The 16,988-nt window shown below is 51.0% G+C and overlaps 1 protein-coding gene across 4 annotated transcripts in view; it reads right to left on the bottom strand.

Moving 5' to 3' along the window:
- Positions 1–16,988, bottom strand: part of RILPL1 (Rab interacting lysosomal protein like 1) — a 57,907-nt gene that overhangs the window by 23,040 nt on the left and 17,879 nt on the right. For all 4 annotated transcript variants that reach the window (XM_012447167.3, XM_012447168.3, XM_012447169.3 and 1 more), the window contains exons 3-4: positions 1,674–1,792; positions 720–941 (exon numbers count right to left, since the gene is read on the bottom strand). In XM_012447167.3, coding sequence (XP_012302590.2) covers positions 720–941; positions 1,674–1,792 — 341 coding nt within the window. The remainder of the gene's footprint in view (positions 1–719; positions 942–1,673; positions 1,793–16,988) is intronic.

Here is a 16,988-nt window from a genome sequence, read left to right as displayed (position 1 = left end):
TCAGCCTCCCAAAGGGCTGGGATTATAAGTACAAGCCACCGCACCTGGTCTTCATGTCAAAGTTTTTGTTTGAACGCCTGCTCTCAATTCTTTCGGATATATGCCTGGGAGGGGAACTGCTGGGTCATGTGGTACTGTGTGACTACTGACTAAGGTCTGGACTCACTAATGTCTGCCTCCCAGACTAAACTGTAAGCTCCATGTGGACAGGGATCAGGTCTGCATTTTATCTGGGCTGGCCACATAGTCAACAATTATTGGCATGAATGGATAAATAGATGGCAGGTACCTAATAAACACCACTGAGCTGGGAGAATGCTGGGAGTCTGGGGTTCCAGCGCCTCATCTGTGTGTCTGCAGGCCAGCAGTATGTTCTCTCTGAGCCTCTCAGTTTCTCTCTCTCTCTTTTTTTTTGAAACAGGTCTGGCTCTGTTACCCAGGTTGGAGTGCAGTGGTGCAATCATGCCTCGCTGCAGCCTTGAACTCCTGGGCTCAAGGTACCCTCCTGCCTAAGCCTCCCAGGCAGCTGGTACTCCAGGTGTGCACCACCACTCACGGCTAATTAAAACAAATCTTTTGTAGAGAATTGGGGTCTTGTTATGTTGCCCAGGCTGGTCATTTTTCTTAAGTATAATGGGGAAAACAAGACAACCCTGCCTGCCTCGAGTCAACCCCAGACTTACCCTCTACTACCCCTCTGCACCCGGCTTCCTGCTCACCTCAGGCTCCTCCTCCCCGTTCTGGCCGTGCTCCCCCTGCAGCCTCTCTCGCAGCTTCCCCAGCTCTGCCCGCAGGCTGCCCATCTCTTGCTCCTTGGTTTGCAGGTCTGCCTCCAGCTCCACCTTCTGTTCGATCAGGGCTTTCCCCTGGGCCTCCACCACCGTGACCCGGTGCCGAAGGTCATGGTTGATCTTCATCAGTCGTGTCTGCTGCTGCTGTAACTGTGGAGAAAGGGAGACTGTTGTGCAGGGCTGCCACCTGCAGCAGCTCAGGTTGTGCACTGCGCAACAGCAAACCATCCATAGGTGTGCCCATTTACACTGCAGACATCTTTGTCGAGTTGTTCATATATATTTTTTTAATTCTTTTTCCTTTTTCTTCTTTACTTCCTCTAACATGGATCATAGGAAACAAGAGTTGTTCATATTCTTATAACTGATGATGCTAGAGCTGGGCAATTTGTGTATTTACTATGGTAATTTTATGGCAAATGGAAGGGTCTGGCTAGAATTAATACATTATGAAAATTTGCCAACAGATGGAAGTAACGTGCCTTTGGAAAGGGGCATTTTTTTTCTAATTTACACAGAGGCACTGTATGGGTTCCTGGAGCACGCTGGACCCTGCTAAGTCTGCTCACAGAGGGGCATCAAGTGGGGTGGGGGGGCCTGGAGGAGGCCTTGGGGTCAAGGCAAAGGCTGCTGGGGCCTCGGGACCTTCCCAGTAGGCGGAAGGAGGCTGCTCACCGGGTAGTGCCATGTTCCCTCCTGCTCTGCCAGTGAAGACTTGCTGTTTCCAGGCTGGGCCCGTCACGCCGTGGGCAGGATCCCCACCCCACAGAGCCCCAAGAATGAGAGCGAGGGAGCCAAGGGGCCTGCTGAGTGGAGGATCTGGTCTCTGGCTGGCACCTACTGGCCGGGAGGGTGGACACAGGTCAGGGGTGTGTCACTCACAGCCTCCACGTCCTCGTTTTTCAGGCCGAGCTCCCTGTCCTTGGCGCGGATCTCATCACGTTGTTTGTCCACCACCTCCTTCAGCTTCTTCATCACTTGCCGCTCCCGCTCTGACATGCCTGGGTGGGCAAGTGAGACGGGCAGGTGAGCCCACCTTACTCCTCTGCTGAAATCATCCAGTGCTTCCGCTGAGGATGAAACTGAGGTCTTAGTGACCCCCAGCCTCATCCTCTACGCCCTCCACTCACTCCCTTCCCCCTCCCCAGTGCCTGCTTTCTATCCTTGATTCCCCCCAAGATCACTGACACTGTGAGGCCTCTCCCTTGCCCAAAAGTCCCTTCCTTCTCACCTCCCCATGGCTGGCGCACCTCATTATTCAGCCCAAACGTCATCTCTTCACAGAGGCCTCCCTTCCTCTGACTACCCAATGACAGCAGCCACCTCCCACCCACCCCATTCGTTTCTCTCCATCCCTGACCTACCATGAATTACCTTTATGGCACTTTTTACAGTTCCGATGTGCTTTTTACATTCTTTTTACATTCTTTCATCTGATGAAAGGTGACCCTGCACAGTGACTCACAGGGCGGCTTGAGCTCGGATACTGGCTCTCCTAATTATCAGTTGTTTGGTTTTGAGCTAGTCTCTCTGCCTCAGTTTCCACATCTATAAAGTAGGGTGGTAACAGTACCTACAACTCATAGGGCTGTTGTGAGGACTGATTATGTCAACCTAAAAACAGATAAAGTTTCTCTAAAATAAGAGATGGGCCAAGTGTGGTGGCTCACGCCTGTAATCCCAGTGCTTTGGGAGGCTAAGGCAGGAGGATCACTTGAGGCTAGGAGTCTGAGTGCAGCCTAGGCAACATAGCAAGACCCTGTCTCTACAAAGAGATGTGTTTTTTTTATTTTTTAAGACGGGGTTTCACCATGTTGGTCAAGCTGGTCTTGAACTCCTGACCTCAGGTGATCCGCCTGCCTTGGCCTCCAAAGTGCTTAGATTACCGGCGTGAGCCACTACGCCCGGCCGTTTATTTCTTTTTCAACTAGCCAAGTGTGGTGGTGTACACTCATAGTCTCAGCTACTTAGGAGGCTAAGGAGGGAGAATCATTTGAGCCAGGAGTTCAAGGCTGCAGTGAGTTCTTATTGCACCACTGTACTCTAGCCTGGGTGACAGAACAAGACCCTGTCTCAAAAAAAAAAAAAAAAAAAAAGACCAGGTACAGTGGCTCACGCCTGTAATCCCAGCACTTTGGGAGGCTGAGGTAGGTAGATTACAAGGTTAGGAGTTCGAGACCAGCCTGGCCAATATGGTGAAGCCTCGTTTCTACTAAAAAAAAAAAAAAAAATACAAAAGTTAGCCGGGCGTGGTGGCGGGCACCTATAGTCCCAGCTACTCAGGAGGCTGAGGCAGGAGAATTGCTTGAAACCAGAAGGTGGAGGTTGCAGTGAGCCGAGATCGCACCATTGTACTCCAGCCTGGGTGACAGAGCGAGACTCTGCTTAAAAAAAAAACAAAAACCGGCCGGGCATGGTGGCTCAAGCCTGTAATCCCAGCACTTTGGGAGGCCGAGGCAGGTGGATCACGAGGTCAAGAGATGGAGACCATCTTGGTCAACATGGTGAAACCCCGTCTCTACTAAAAATACAAAAAATTAGCTGGGCATGGTGGCGCTTGCCTGTAATCCCAGCTACTCAGGAGGCTGAGGCAGGAGAATTGCCTGAATCCAGGAGGTGGAGGTTGCGGTGAGCCGAGATCGCGCCATTGCACTCCAGCCTGGGTAACAAAAGCAAAACTCCATCTCAAAAAAAAAAACAAAAAACTGAAAAAAAAAAACAAAAAAAAACCAAAAACCACACACACACACACACACACACACACACACACACACACACAGAAAAGCTATTTGGTAGTAGAGCATTGCAGTGGGAATCTGCATAGCATAGTAAAGTATCTGTGTATTCAGGGAGGTAAAGGAAGACAAAGATTAAAGGAAAAAAATGAGAAAGTTACATAATTGTTTTGAAATATTAATAATTATCCTTGGCTACAAAGATCAGTAACAAGGGTGGCTGTGTCTGAGGCTGGACGGGCTGCTGCCGGGAGGCATCCTAGGAGGAGTCTTTTTTGTGTAAGGTTGCGAAGGCCTTCGTGCAAAGCTGTTGTTTGTCCAGTTGTTTTTGTCATCGGCCATGCAAGCGTGAAAACCCTCTCTTCATGGCCTTCCCGGGTTCTATTTGTCAGGGTTTTTGGTAGCACTGGTGACCCCATTTTGATTCAGACAACTTTCACAGTCCATACACACAGAGCCCTGACGATGGTGCCTGGCACCCCACAGGCGGCCGAGGTCCGCCCCTCATCCCTACCCCCAACTAGACTGTCGGCCACAGGAGGGCAAAGCCCTGTCTGCCCTCCTCACTGTTACACTCCCTGGGCCTCATGCGATGCCTTGGCACACTGCAGGCGCCCGTCACGTTACTGGTGAATTAATGACCCGTGAGGATGGGTGCTGTATCAGTTTTCTGCACCTGCCGTAACAAATGACCAATAATTTCACTATCTTAACACATCAGAAATTGATTTTCTCATAGTTCTAGAAGCCAGAAGGTCCAAATGAGCCTGAAATTAAAGTGCTGCTGGGGCCATACTTCCTCTGGAGCCTCTAAGGGAGATTTTTTTTCTTTTCTCGCTGTGTCACCCAGGTTGGAGTGCAGTGGTGTGATCTCAGATCACTGCAGCCTCCGCCTCCTGGGTTCCAGTGACCTCCTGCCTCAGCCTCCCGAGGAGCTGGGATTACAGGCACGCGCCACCATGCCCAGCTAACTTTTTTCCATATTTTTAGTAGAGATGAGGTTTTGCCATGTTGGCCAGGCTGGTCTCAAACTCCTGACCTCAGGCGATCTGCCCACTTTGGCCTCTCAAAGTGCTGGGATTACATGTGTGAGCTTCGCGCTCAGCTTTTTTTTTTTTTTTTTTTTTTTTTTTTTTGAGATGGAGTCTCACTTTGTCACCCAGGCTGAAGTGCATTGGTGTGATCGTGGCTCACTACAATTTCTGTCTCCGGGTTCAAGTGATTCTACTTCCTCAGCCTCCCAAGTAGCTGGGATTACAGGCACCTGCCACAGGTTAATTTTTTTTGATTTTTAGTAGAGCGGGGTTTCACAATGTTGACCAGGCTGGTCTCAAACTCCTGACCTCAAGCGATCCACCCACCTCAGCTTCCCAAAGCACTGGGATTATAGGCGTGAGCCACCACGCCCAGCCCAGGGAGATTTCATTCCTTCCCTCTTTCAGCTTCTGGTGGCTGCCAGCGCTCCTCAGCTGTGGTGGCATCACTCCAGTCTCTGCCTCCGAGGTCACATAGACTTCTTCTCTTCTGTCAGTGCCAAAGCTCTCCCTGCCTCCATCTGACAAGGACACCTGTGACTATATTCAGGGCCCACCCAGGTAAGCCAGGATAACACCCCCATCTCAAGATCCAGAACGAAATAACACACCTGCAAAGATGTTACCACATCAGGTGATATCCACAGGTTCTAGGAACTGGGACCTGTTATTTTGGGGGCATTATTCAACCCTCCACAGGTTCTGGGGCTGCCAGTGCACCCCTGCTCCCTGAAACCTGGGCTGGGCTGCAGTGGCCAGGTTCAATCCCAGGTGAATGAGGGGGAAACATCCCTCCTTAGCCCCCTGGGACTCAGGACATGCAGCCAGATCTAATCCCATGAGGAGAAGGCACAGAGGTGACCCTTCAGTTACCTTCCCAGTATGACTTTGCCCAGGCTGCTCCGTCACATCGGAGTCCTTGCCGCTGACTTCCCCTCTCTTGCCCCGGTGGTCACCACCAGGAACAAGCATCCCTGGTGTGTTTCCAGAACAGCAGGCGATGCTGCCAGGGCCACAAACCCAGGTAAGGCCTGGGTCCTGAGCTTGAAGAGCTTGGGATTTTATATGATTGTCCCCCCGGAGGCATCAGCCTGTCTCAATCGTCTCTGTATTCCAGGGCCCCACGCATGCAGATGCCCGAGGCTGGCCGATGGAACAGGGACGGTTCTTCTTCTGCAATCCCAAAGTGCAATGTACTCCTGACAAGCCCAGAAAGGACACACAGCTTTACACCCTGGACCCTATTTCATTCTCATTCCCGACCACTGGAAATGGGTCTTATTATCATTACTGTTGTTTATACCATCAGTCCCATTTTACAGATATGAAAAACTGAGGCCTAGAGAGATTTTTTTTCTCAAAGTCTTACAGCCAAGAACTCAAACCCAGGTTTTCTGACTCGAGATCCGATGTTTTCTCCGCGAACCCCAGCTGCCTTGCCACCAGGGCACGAGACGCAGAAGGCTCCCTTAAGGTCACCAGAATGTGTCACCACAAGGCAGACTCTAGTCCCCACTTTCTCCCAGACAGGGCTACCTTCTGGGGGTGCCCTCACATATTTTTGCATGTGTGCACACACGTGTACCCCTGCAAGAATGTTCACCTATCAAGTTTTGTGTTTTGTTTTTTTTGAGACAGTCTCACTTTGGTGCCCAGGCTAGAGTGCAGTGGCACGACCTCGGCTCACTGCAACCTCTACCTCCTGGGTTCAAGCAATTCTCCTGCCTCAGCCTCCTGAGTAGCTGGGACTACAGGCATGTGCCATCACAGCTGGCTAATTTTTGTATTTGTAGGAGAGATGGGGTTTCACCATGTTGGCTAGGCTGGTCTTGAACTCCCAACCTCTGTGATCTGCCTGTCTCGGCCTCTCAAAGTGCTGGGATTACAGGCGTGAGCCACTGCTCCCTGCCTGTCTGTTTAGAGCAGGGTCTCACTCTGTCACCCAGGCTGAAGTGCAGTAGCACGATCACAGCTCACTGCAGCCTCAGCCACCTGGGCTTTAGTGATTCCTCCATCTCAGCCTCCCCAGGGCCTGGGACCACTGGCATATACCACTACACCTGGCTAATTTTTCTAATTAAAAAAAAAAACTCACTGTGTTACTCAGGCTGGTCGCAAACTCCTGGCATCAAGCAATCTTCCCATCTGAGTCCCACAAAGCACTAGGATTATAGGCGTGGGCCACTGTGCCTGGCCATCGAGTTTTTGCTTTTGTTTTTTTTTTTTTAGCCACTCACTCTGTCACCCAGTCTGGAGTGCAGTGACAGGATCACAGCCCACTGCAACCTCTTACCTCCTGGACATAAATGATCCTCCCACCTCAGCCTCTTGAGTAGCTGGAATTATAAGGATGTACCACCATACCTGGCTCGTTTTCAAATCTTTCTTTGTAGAGACAAGGTTTTGCCATGTTGCCCAGGCTGATTGCATCTGGGCTCAAGTGATCTTCCCACCTAGGCCTCCCGAAGGGCCCTGATGACAGGCATCAGCCACCACACCTGGCCATCAAGTGTTTACTGAGCAGCTGCTGTGTACGTGACACCGAACTAGTCACGAGGGTCAGCACGGTGAATAAATGAAACCTGATTCTGCTCTCACTGGCTTACAGATGTCAGACAGGCTCATGTCATTCCAGACCAGGTCGAACACCGTGACAGATGTGACGGGGCTAAGAACAAGTGACCAGAGAGACCCCACACAGACCATGGGCGCAGGGCAAGTCTCTCAGAGCAGGGTCATGAGACCCACTGAGACCGGTGGCTGCAAAGGGAGGCCTGGTGGCGAGGACAGCACAGTGCAGGCGGCAGTGAGTGCAAAGGCCTTGGGGGAGGGGCTGCTTGGGGGCTGAGGGCAATGCGGGCTGAGGCGCAGAGGCCGCGGGGGTGACGCACGCATGAGCTAGGACAAGCCCAGGCCACATGGTGCCTTAAGGCTGAGATCAGGGGTTGGATTATCCCCTGCAAGGACAACAGGAGCCTCAGGGTCTCAACATGTAGGGGCTGTGCAGAGCAGGAGTATCAGGCAGAGGAGACCAGGAAGGCGGAGCCAGAGAGGACAGACTTCCAAACTTCCAGCAGGGGCGGGCGTGCGCTGCAGGCACACGACAGGGCTGGAGGGAAAGGACCCTGCAGTGCAGGGAATTATGGGAAATGTGGACAGGGCCCCGAGGCACTGGGAGGCCCCGGAGAGCAGTACAGAAAGCTGAGCTCCGCACCTGGTACCATCGTGGCTCATGGCTTATGACTTCTGAAGTGACGCTCACCTCTCTGAGCCTCTGTTCATTCATCTGCAAAATGGGTATGTGAATGTTATTGTTCCATTCTTCGCCTTTCTGATGATGTTGTTCATGTAAAGTACATACCGTAGAAAGTTATACAAGGCCATGAAATTGGACGGTACATCCTCCCACCAGTGGCCATGGGGGGCATGAGTGCAGCCCTTCAAGCTGAATGACCACGCGGGTTCCTTCTTGTACCTGCTGGGTCCTGCTCAGCTCTGAGGCAGAGAGCTGCATATAAGCTCTAAGACCCCACAGACAGGCCAGCCCTGGCTGGGGTGGGGAGGCAGGGATGGAAAGAAAGGGCAGGAATCCATTCAGCCACCAGAATGGCTAAAATGAGAAAGACTGACAACACCAAGTGCTGGCGAGAAGGTGGGGCAGCTGGAAGACGTGTGCCTTGCTGCTGGGTGTGCTACTATGGAAATTCCTTTAGCATTACCCGCTAAAGCTCACACACACTCTAAATGTATCTCGGGGGGTCCTCAGCAGGTACGTGTGCCCACATGCCTCAGGAGGAGGATGGTGAAATTAACCACAGTACAACCTACACTGTGCAGCTATTTGAAAGACTGGGGCCAGGCACAGTGGTACATGCCTATAATCCCAGCACTTTGGGAGGCCAAGACAGGAAGACTGCTTGAGCCCAGGAGTTCAAGACCAGCCAGGGCAACATAGGGAGACCCCATTTCTACAAAAAAATTAAAAAATACTAATTGGGCAGTCCCAGCTACTCAGGAGGCTGAGGCAAGAGGATCGCTTGAGCCCAGGAGTTTGAGGCTGTGTGAGCTATGATTGTGCCACTGCATTCCAGCCTGGGCGACAGAATGAGACCCTGTGTTAAAGGGCAGATAACAAGTGTTCGTGAGGATTTGGAGAAATTAGAACCCTTATATACTGCTGGTGGGAATATAAAATGATATAGCTAGGCTGGGCGCGGTGGCTCACACCTGTAATCCCAGCACTTTGGGAGGACAAGGTGGGTGGATCACTTGAGGTCAGGAGTTCAAGACCAGCCTGACTAACATGGTGAAACCCCATCTCTACTAAAAACACAAAAATTAGCCGTGCATGGTGGCACACGCCTGTAATACCAGCTACTCAGGAGGCTGAGGCACAAGAATTGCTTCAGCCTGGGAGACAGAGGTTGTGGTGAGCCAGGATCTTACCACTGCACTCGAGCCTAGGCGACAGAGCAAGACTGTCTAAAAAAATAAAATAAAGTAAAATGGTACAGCTGCTGTGGAAGACAGTGTGGAGGTTAAACACAGAGTTACCTCTGAACCCAGCAATTCTACTCTAGGTATAGACCCCAAAGAACTGAAATCACATGTATACACGAACACCTGTACAGAAACGTTCATCACAGCTTTATTCCTAACAGTCAAAAGGGGAAACAACCCAAACGTCCCTCAGCAGATGAAAGGATACACAAAATGTGATACATTTCTTTTTTATGAGACAGAGTCTTGCTCTGTCTCCAGGCTGGAGTGCAGTGGCGTGATCTCAGCTCACTGCAACCTTCACCCCTTGGGTTCAAGTGATTTCCCTGCCTCAGCCTCCCAAGTAGCTGGAATTACAGGCATGCACCACCACACCAAGCTAATTTTTTTTTTTTTTTGTATTTTTAGTAGAGATGGGGTTTCACCGTGTTGGCCAGGATGGTCTCAATGTCTTGACCTCACGATCTGCCTGCCTCAGCCTCCCAAAGTGCTGCGCACGTGAACCACTGTGCCCAGCCCCCACACCTTTTTTTTCTTGAGACATAGCCTTACTCTGTGGCCCAGGCTGGAGTGCAGTGGTGTGATCTCCATTCATTGCAACCTCCACCTCCTGCGTTCAAGTGGTTCTCCTGACTCAGCCTACTGAGTGCTGGGATTACAGGCATGTGCCACCACACCGGCTAATTTTTATATTTTTAGTAGAGACAGGGTTTCACCATGTTGGCCAGGCTGGCCTGAAACTCCTGACCTCAAGTGATCTGCCCACCTTGGCCTCCCAGAGTGCTGGTATTACAGGTATGAGCCACTGTGCCCAGCTGTGATACATTTTTACAATGGAATATTATTTAGCCATAAAAAGGAATGAAGCATTGATTCATGCTACAACATGAATAAAGCTTGAAAACATGATGCTGAGTGAAGGCCAGGCACAAAAGGACGAATGTTGTGCGACTCCATCCATATAAAATGTGCAGAATAGGTCGGTCCACAGAGGCAGAAAGACCTGTGATTGCCTGGCACTGGGGGGAATAAGGGGCTTGTTTCTGGGATGACAAAAATTTCCAAAAACCAGACAGTAGCAATAGTTGCACAACTTTGTGAATAGCTGTTTTTTGTTTGTTTATTTTGAGACAGTCTCCCTCTGTTGCCCAGGCTGGTTTCACACAACTTTGTGAAACCACTGAGTAGGACCAGGCGCGGTGGCTCACGCCTGTAATCCCAGCACTTTGGGAGGTCAAGGTGGGCAGATCACTTGAGGTCAGGAGTTCGAGACCAGCCTGGTCAACATGGTGAAACCCTGTCTCTACTAAAAACACAAAAATTAGCCAGCGTAGTGGCCCGTGCCTACAGTCCCAGCTACTTGGGAAGCTGAGATGGGAGGATCACCTGAGTTGGGGAGTTCGAGGCTACAGTGAGCTACGATTGTGCCATGGCTCTTCAGCCTGGGCAACAGAGAGACCCTGTCTCACAAAAGCATAAAGCCCACTCACTGATGGGTCCACATTTAAAAGGGTGACTCTTACGAGTTCTCAATTTCCAAAAACCAAACACTGTAGGATTCCATGTATATGCAGTTCAAAACAAGGCTGAATTAAGCTCTGGAGACAGAGATCAGAGTCAGGATGATCTTGTGAAGTTTTGTCTGGGAAGGGACGAGAAGGTGCAGTCTGGGGTGTTGAACTATTCTCTATCCTGATCTGAACATATATGCAAAAATTCATAGAACAGTACACTTAAAATGTGGTCAGTTTGGGCCGGGCGTGGTGGCTCATGCCTGTAATCCCAGCACTTTGGGAGGCTGAGGTGGGCGAATCATGAGGTCAGCAGTTTGAGACCAGCCTGGCCAAGATAGTGAAACCCTGTCTCTACTAAAAATACAAAAAATCAGCCAGGCGTGGTGGTAGGTACCTGTAGTCCCAGCTACTCTGGAGGCTGAGGCAGGAGAATCGCTTGAGCCTGGGAGGCAGAGGTTGCGGTGAGCTGAGATCTCGCCACTGCACTCCAGCCTGGGTGACAGAGCAAGACTCTGCCTCAAAAAAAAAAAAAAAATGTGTTCACTCTGAGTTACGCTTCAATTTAAAATGTTAAGGCCGGGCACAGTGCTCTCGCCTGTAATCCTAGCACTTTGGGAGGACAAGGTGGGAGGATCACTTGAGCCCAGGAGTTAGAAGCTGCGGGGAGCTATGATGCATTGCTGCACTCCACCTGGGTGACAAGGTGAAACCCCATCTCAAAAAAAAAGAAAAAAACGTTGTTAAAAAAACAATAGCCAAGGCCGGGCGTGGTGGCTCACACCTGTGATCCTAGCACTTTAGGAGGCTGAGGAGGGTGGATCACTTGAGGTCAGGAATTGGAGACCATCCTGGCCAACAAGGTAAAACCTTGTCTCTACTAAAACTACAAAAATGAGCCAGAAATCACTTAAACCCAGAAGGCAAAGGTTGCAGTGAGCCAAGACTGTGCCACTGCACTTCAGCCTGGGCAACAGAGCCAGACTCTGTCTGAAACAAACAAACAATGGCCAAGAGGTGGAAGCACGCTAAATGTCCATCAACAGGTGAACGCATAAAGAAAATGAGGTCTGTCCATACAACGGAAGGTTACTCGGCCAGTGGCTCAAGCCTGTAATCCCAGCACTTTGGGAGGCTGAGGTGGGTGGATCACCTGAGGCTGGGAGTTCAAGACCAGCCTAACCAACACAGCAAAACCCCATCTCTACTAAAAATACAAAATTAGCCAGGCGTGGTGGCGCATGCCTGTAATCCCAGCTGCTCGGGAGGTTGAGGCAGGAGAATCGGTTGAACCCAGGAGGCAAAAGTTATGGTTAGCTGAGATCGTGCCATTGCATTCCAGCCTGGGCAACAAGAACGAAACTCTGGCTCGAAAAAAAAAAGAAGGAAATCCTGTCACATGCTGCCACATGGATGAACCCTGAAACCTTATGCTCCGTGAAAAAGCCAGGCACAAGGGACAAACGCTGTCTGATTCCACTTATAGGAGGAGCTCCCTGGAGAAGTCAAACCCACAGGCGCAGGAAGCAGCATGCTGGGGCTGGCAGGGGTTGCTGCTGATGGATGTGGGGCTTCCGTGTGGCCAGATGAAAGCGCCCTGCGCTCTGCTGTCTACCCTCGTGCACGCAGTAAACACCGCTGCCCTGTGCACTGCAGGGGGCAGTTCTGCGACGTGTTTTCCACCGGATTGTTTAAAAGGAAAAGATAAGAAAATCTAGCAGGGACAACTGATCTCCGCCTGCTGATGGGGCAGATGAGGTCAACCGGGCCCCGGAGCCAAGGCCAGGCCTTCGTCGGGCAGGGGCTCCCGATGAGGAAGACTGCGGGAGATGGGAAGGCCCCCCGCCCCCCGATCCCTGGGCAGCCCAGTGGCAGGGCAGGCAGGGCAAGATGTCAGCAGGCAGCAGCAGGCATTGCTCTGCGTCCCCTTTCTCTAAGCACAGAACCTGCGACCAAGCTGGGGCCCCTGCCTACAGCAGTGAAGTGGGCCCTCTCCAGGCGCCCCCGGGCCACCTGGGGGCTGCCTGTGCCCTCTCCTCTCTGTGCCCCCGGGGCCACTTCTGCAGAGCAGTGCTGGGTTTAACTGGTAGGACCCGGGGATACGGCTGATACCTCCCAAAAAGGCGACCCTCAGGCATATGGCGGGGTGTGGTGTGAGGTCTGTGTGTGTGTGAATGTGAGGTCTGTGTGTGTGGGGGGGAGTGTGAGGTCTGTGTGTGTGAAGTCTGTGTGTGTGGGGGGAGTGTGAGGTCTGTGTGTGTGTGTGAAGTGTGTGTGTGTGGTGTACGTGTATGTGGTATGAGTGTGATGTGTGAGGCCTGTGTGTGTGAGGTCTGTGTGTTTGTGTAAGGTCTGTGTGTGAATGTGAGGTTTGTGTCTGTGTGGTGTATGTGTGTGTGGTGTGAGTGTGGTGTATATGTGTGTGTGGTGTGTGGTGTATGTAGTGTAAGTGTGAGGTCTGTGTGTGTGGTGTGTGAGGTCTGTATGTGGTGTGTGAGGTCTGTGTGTGTGGTGTGAGTGTGAGGTCTGTGTATGGTGTGAGTGTGAGGTCTGTGTGTGTGGTGTGTGAGGTCTATGAGGTCTATGTATGTAGTATATATGTGTGTGTGTGGTGTGAATGTGAGGTCTGTGTGTGGTGTGTGCAGTGAGTGTATGTCTATATGTGTGTGTGGGGTGTGTGTGTGAGGTCTGTGTGTGTGTGGTTCGAGTGTGAGGTATGTGTGTGTGTCTGTGTATGTGGCGTGTGTGTGTGTGGCGTGTGTGTGTGTCTGTGTGTGGTGTGTCTGTGTGTGTCTGTGTGTGGCGTATATGTGTGTCTGTGTGTGTGTCTGTTTACGTGGCATATATGTGTCTGTGTGTGTGTCTGTGTGTGGCATGTGTATCTGTGTGGCATATGTGTGTGTCTGTGTGTGGTGTGTGTGTGGCATACGTGTGTGTGGCATGTGTGTGTCTGTGTGGCATATGTGTATGTCTGTGTGTGTGGTGTGTGTGTGTCTGTGTGTGATGTGTGTGTGTGGTGTATGTGTGTGACATGTGTGTTTGGAGGCTGAAGTCCCATGTAGACAGTCAGTGCCAAAGCCACAAAGTCCCCCCACCCCGCCTTCCTCTCTGAACACCTGTCCCCACATGCCCTGGCCGGGGCACCACCACCTACTCCTTTCCTCCTTGCTGGGGCTGCCCGGGCTCCCGGTGAGGTAGGGAGGGAGGCAAGCCTGCGGAGACAGGGGCGCCTGGGTCTGTGTGGAAACCCAGCAGCCTCGTCACCCTCCTGGGCAGCAGCCGAAGGAGCTATGAGACCGAGGCAAGAGCCTGGCGCCTGAGGCCAGGAAATCTTAGCTTCGCCTCTTAGCTGCTTTCCCCTCAGGAGCCGGTTCTCTCTTGAGACGCCTGTACACGGTTCATCTATGTGAAGTGCTCACAACAGAGGGGCCGAGCGCCAAAGCGTCTAAGTGTCTCTAAGTGGCAGCTGTCATTTTATCCTGCCACAGAAAGAGCAGGCCTCCCCGCTTCACAGGTCGCCGCTAAGAGAAAGTGCAAGAGTGCTTTGGAAAACTCAAAGAAGCCCAAGTATTCTTAACAGACGCTGTTCAAAGCTGGCAGGGTGGTCAGCCATCAGACACCAGCAATTCAGGATCTGGGGACCTAGATAAGAAGAGGTACTTGGAGCTGGGTGCGGTGGCTCACGCCTGTAATCCCAGCACTTTGGGAGGCTGAGGCAGGAGGACAAGGTCAAGAGATGGAGACCATCCTGGCCAACATGGTGAAACCCTGTCTCTACTAAAAATACAAAAATAAGCTGGCTGTTGTGGCGCATGCCTGTAATCCCAGCTACTTGGGAGGCTGAGGCGGGAGAATCACTTGAACCCGGGAGGCAGAGGTTGCAGTGAGCTGAGATCCTGCCACTGCACTCCAGCCTGGGTAACAGACTCCATCTCAAAAAAAAAAAAAAAAAAAAAAAAAAGAGACACTTGGGCAGGATTACGATAGAGAAGCTGGTCTGTGGCCGGCCACAGCAGCCACGTATATGGAAGTGAGAAGCTGGCAGTGAGCTAATGTCCACCAGCAAGGCACCGTCCAGGCAGTCGCCCACCACGGGACACGATGTGCCGTCGAAAACACTGAGACAGACTGTTAAGTGACAAGGTTCACAGCAGCACTATTCACAACAGCCCAAAGATGGAAGCAACCCAGTGTCCCCCAGCTGAAAATGAATAAACACAATGCAGTCCGTCCGCACAGTGGAGATCGGTTCAGCCGTAAGGAGGAGAGCAGCTCTGTTACCACACGGATGAACCTCCGAAAAAACGCGGGTGAAAGGCCAGAACCCAAGGTTGCATACAGTGTGATTCCATTGACAGGAAATGTCCAGAACAGGCAAATCCACAGAGGCAGAAAGCAGATGAGAGGCTGCCGGGGCTCTACCTGCAGGGAGCGAGGGCAGAGACCAGAGGCTGCGGAGAGACCCAACAGGTGCAGAGTCACCCGAGGAAGGTGGTGAAGATGTTTTGTAACAAAACAGGTGATGGTTGAACAACAATGTGATTAATTAAAAAAAAAAATTTTTTTTTGAGACAGAGTTTTGCTCTTGTTGCCCAGGCTGGAGTGCAGTGGCGCAATCTCAGCTCACTGCAACCTCCGCTTCCCAGGTTCAAGTGATTCTCCTGCCTCAGCCTCCCAAGTAGCTGGGATTACAGGCACACGCCATCACGCTTGGCTAATTTTTTGTTTTTAGTAGAGACGGGGTTTCTCCATGTTGGTCAGGCTGGTCTTGAACTCCCGATCTCAGGTGATCCGCCCGCCTCGGCCTCCCAAAGTGCTGGGATTACAGGCGTGAGTCACTGTGCCCGGCCAAAAAAAAATTTTTTTTTGAGACAGAGTCTTACTCTGTCGCCCAGGCTGGAGTACAGTCGTGCAATAGTAGAGATGGGTTTCTCCATGTTGGCTCACTGCAACCTCTGACTCCTGGGTTCAAGCGATTCTCCTGCCTCAGCCTCCTGAGTACCTGGGATTACAGCCACACGCCACCACGCCTGGCTAATTTTTGTATTTTTAGTAGAGACAACGTTTCACCATGTTGGCCAGCTGGTCTCAAACTCCTGACCTCAAGTGATGCGCCTGCCTCAGATTCCCAAGCTGCTGGGATTACAGGTTTGATCCACCACACCTGGCCCATTGTTAATAAATTAAATGATATACTACATGCTACTGAATTGCGCACTTTAAAATTGTTAATTGTATATTACGTGAATTTACCTCAATAAAAAAAAGACAACCAAAACAATAAATATATAAATACATTTTTTTAAAAAAAGACAGGCTCTTGCTCTGCTGCCTAGGCTAGAGTGCAGTGGTGCAATCAGGCTACTGCAGTCTTGACCTCCTGGGCTCAAGAGATTCTCCCACCTGAGCCTCCTGAGTAGCTGGGACTGCAGGTGCACACCACCATGCACGGCTAACTTTAAAAATTTTTTGTAGAGACAGGGTCTTACTATGTTGCCCAGGATCTCACTATGTTGCCCAGACTAGTCTCAAGCAATCCTCCTGCCTCAGACTCCCAAAGTATTTAATTTTATAAATTAAACAGGACAAGTAACAATTCATATAGCATAATCTCTTTTATTAAAAAAAAAAAACTAAACACAGAATTTCTGTGTAGATGCATGGAAAGGGACAGTTTTCCCTTTGGGGGTGCAGTGGGGGTGACGAAAGGGGGGTGGCACGTTTTATTTGACTCTTACACAATAAGAGTAAATATGTACTAGGGTGTTTTTTTGTTTTTCCTTTTGTTTTGTCTTGAGAGAGAGTCTTGCTTTGTCACCAGGCTGGAGTGCAATGGCGTGATCTCGACTCTGCAACCTCCATGTCCCAGGTTCAAGTGATTCTCCTGCCTCAGCCTCCTGAGTAGCTGGGACTACAGGTGCACACTACCATGTCCAGCTAATTTTTGTATTTTTAGTAGAGACGAAGTTTCACCATCCTGGCCAGGATGGTCTCCATCTCTTGACCTCGTCATCCTCCTGCCTCAGCCTCCCAAAGTGCTGGGATTACAGGCATGAGCCACTGTGTCCAGCCTACGGTGTTTTTTTTTTTTTTTTAAAGCCAAACACCAGTCCAGGCACAGTGGCTCACATCTGTAATCCCAGCACTTTGGGAGGCTGAGGTGGACGGATCACCTGAGATCGGAAGTTTGAGACCAGACTGACCAACATGGAAAAACTCCGTCCCTACTAAAAATACAAAAGTAGCTGGGCGTGGTGCACATACCTGTAATCCCAGCTACTCGGGAGGCTGAGGCAGGAGAATTGCTTGAACCCAGAAGGCAGAGGTTGCGGTGAGCCGAGATTGCTCCATTGTACCTGGGCAACAAGAGCAAAACTCCGTCTCAAAAAAAAAAGAAAATGCCCTGAGATGATTGAG

This window comes from Aotus nancymaae, unplaced genomic scaffold, assembly GCF_030222135.1.
Source record: "Aotus nancymaae isolate 86718 unplaced genomic scaffold, 86718_ANA_hifiasm-v0.15.2.pri h1tg000021l, whole genome shotgun sequence".
Classification (NCBI taxonomy): Eukaryota; Metazoa; Chordata; class Mammalia; order Primates; family Aotidae; genus Aotus; species Aotus nancymaae.
The sequence above is the reverse complement of the archived record's forward strand: the minus strand, read 5'-3'. Positions and strand labels throughout refer to the sequence as shown.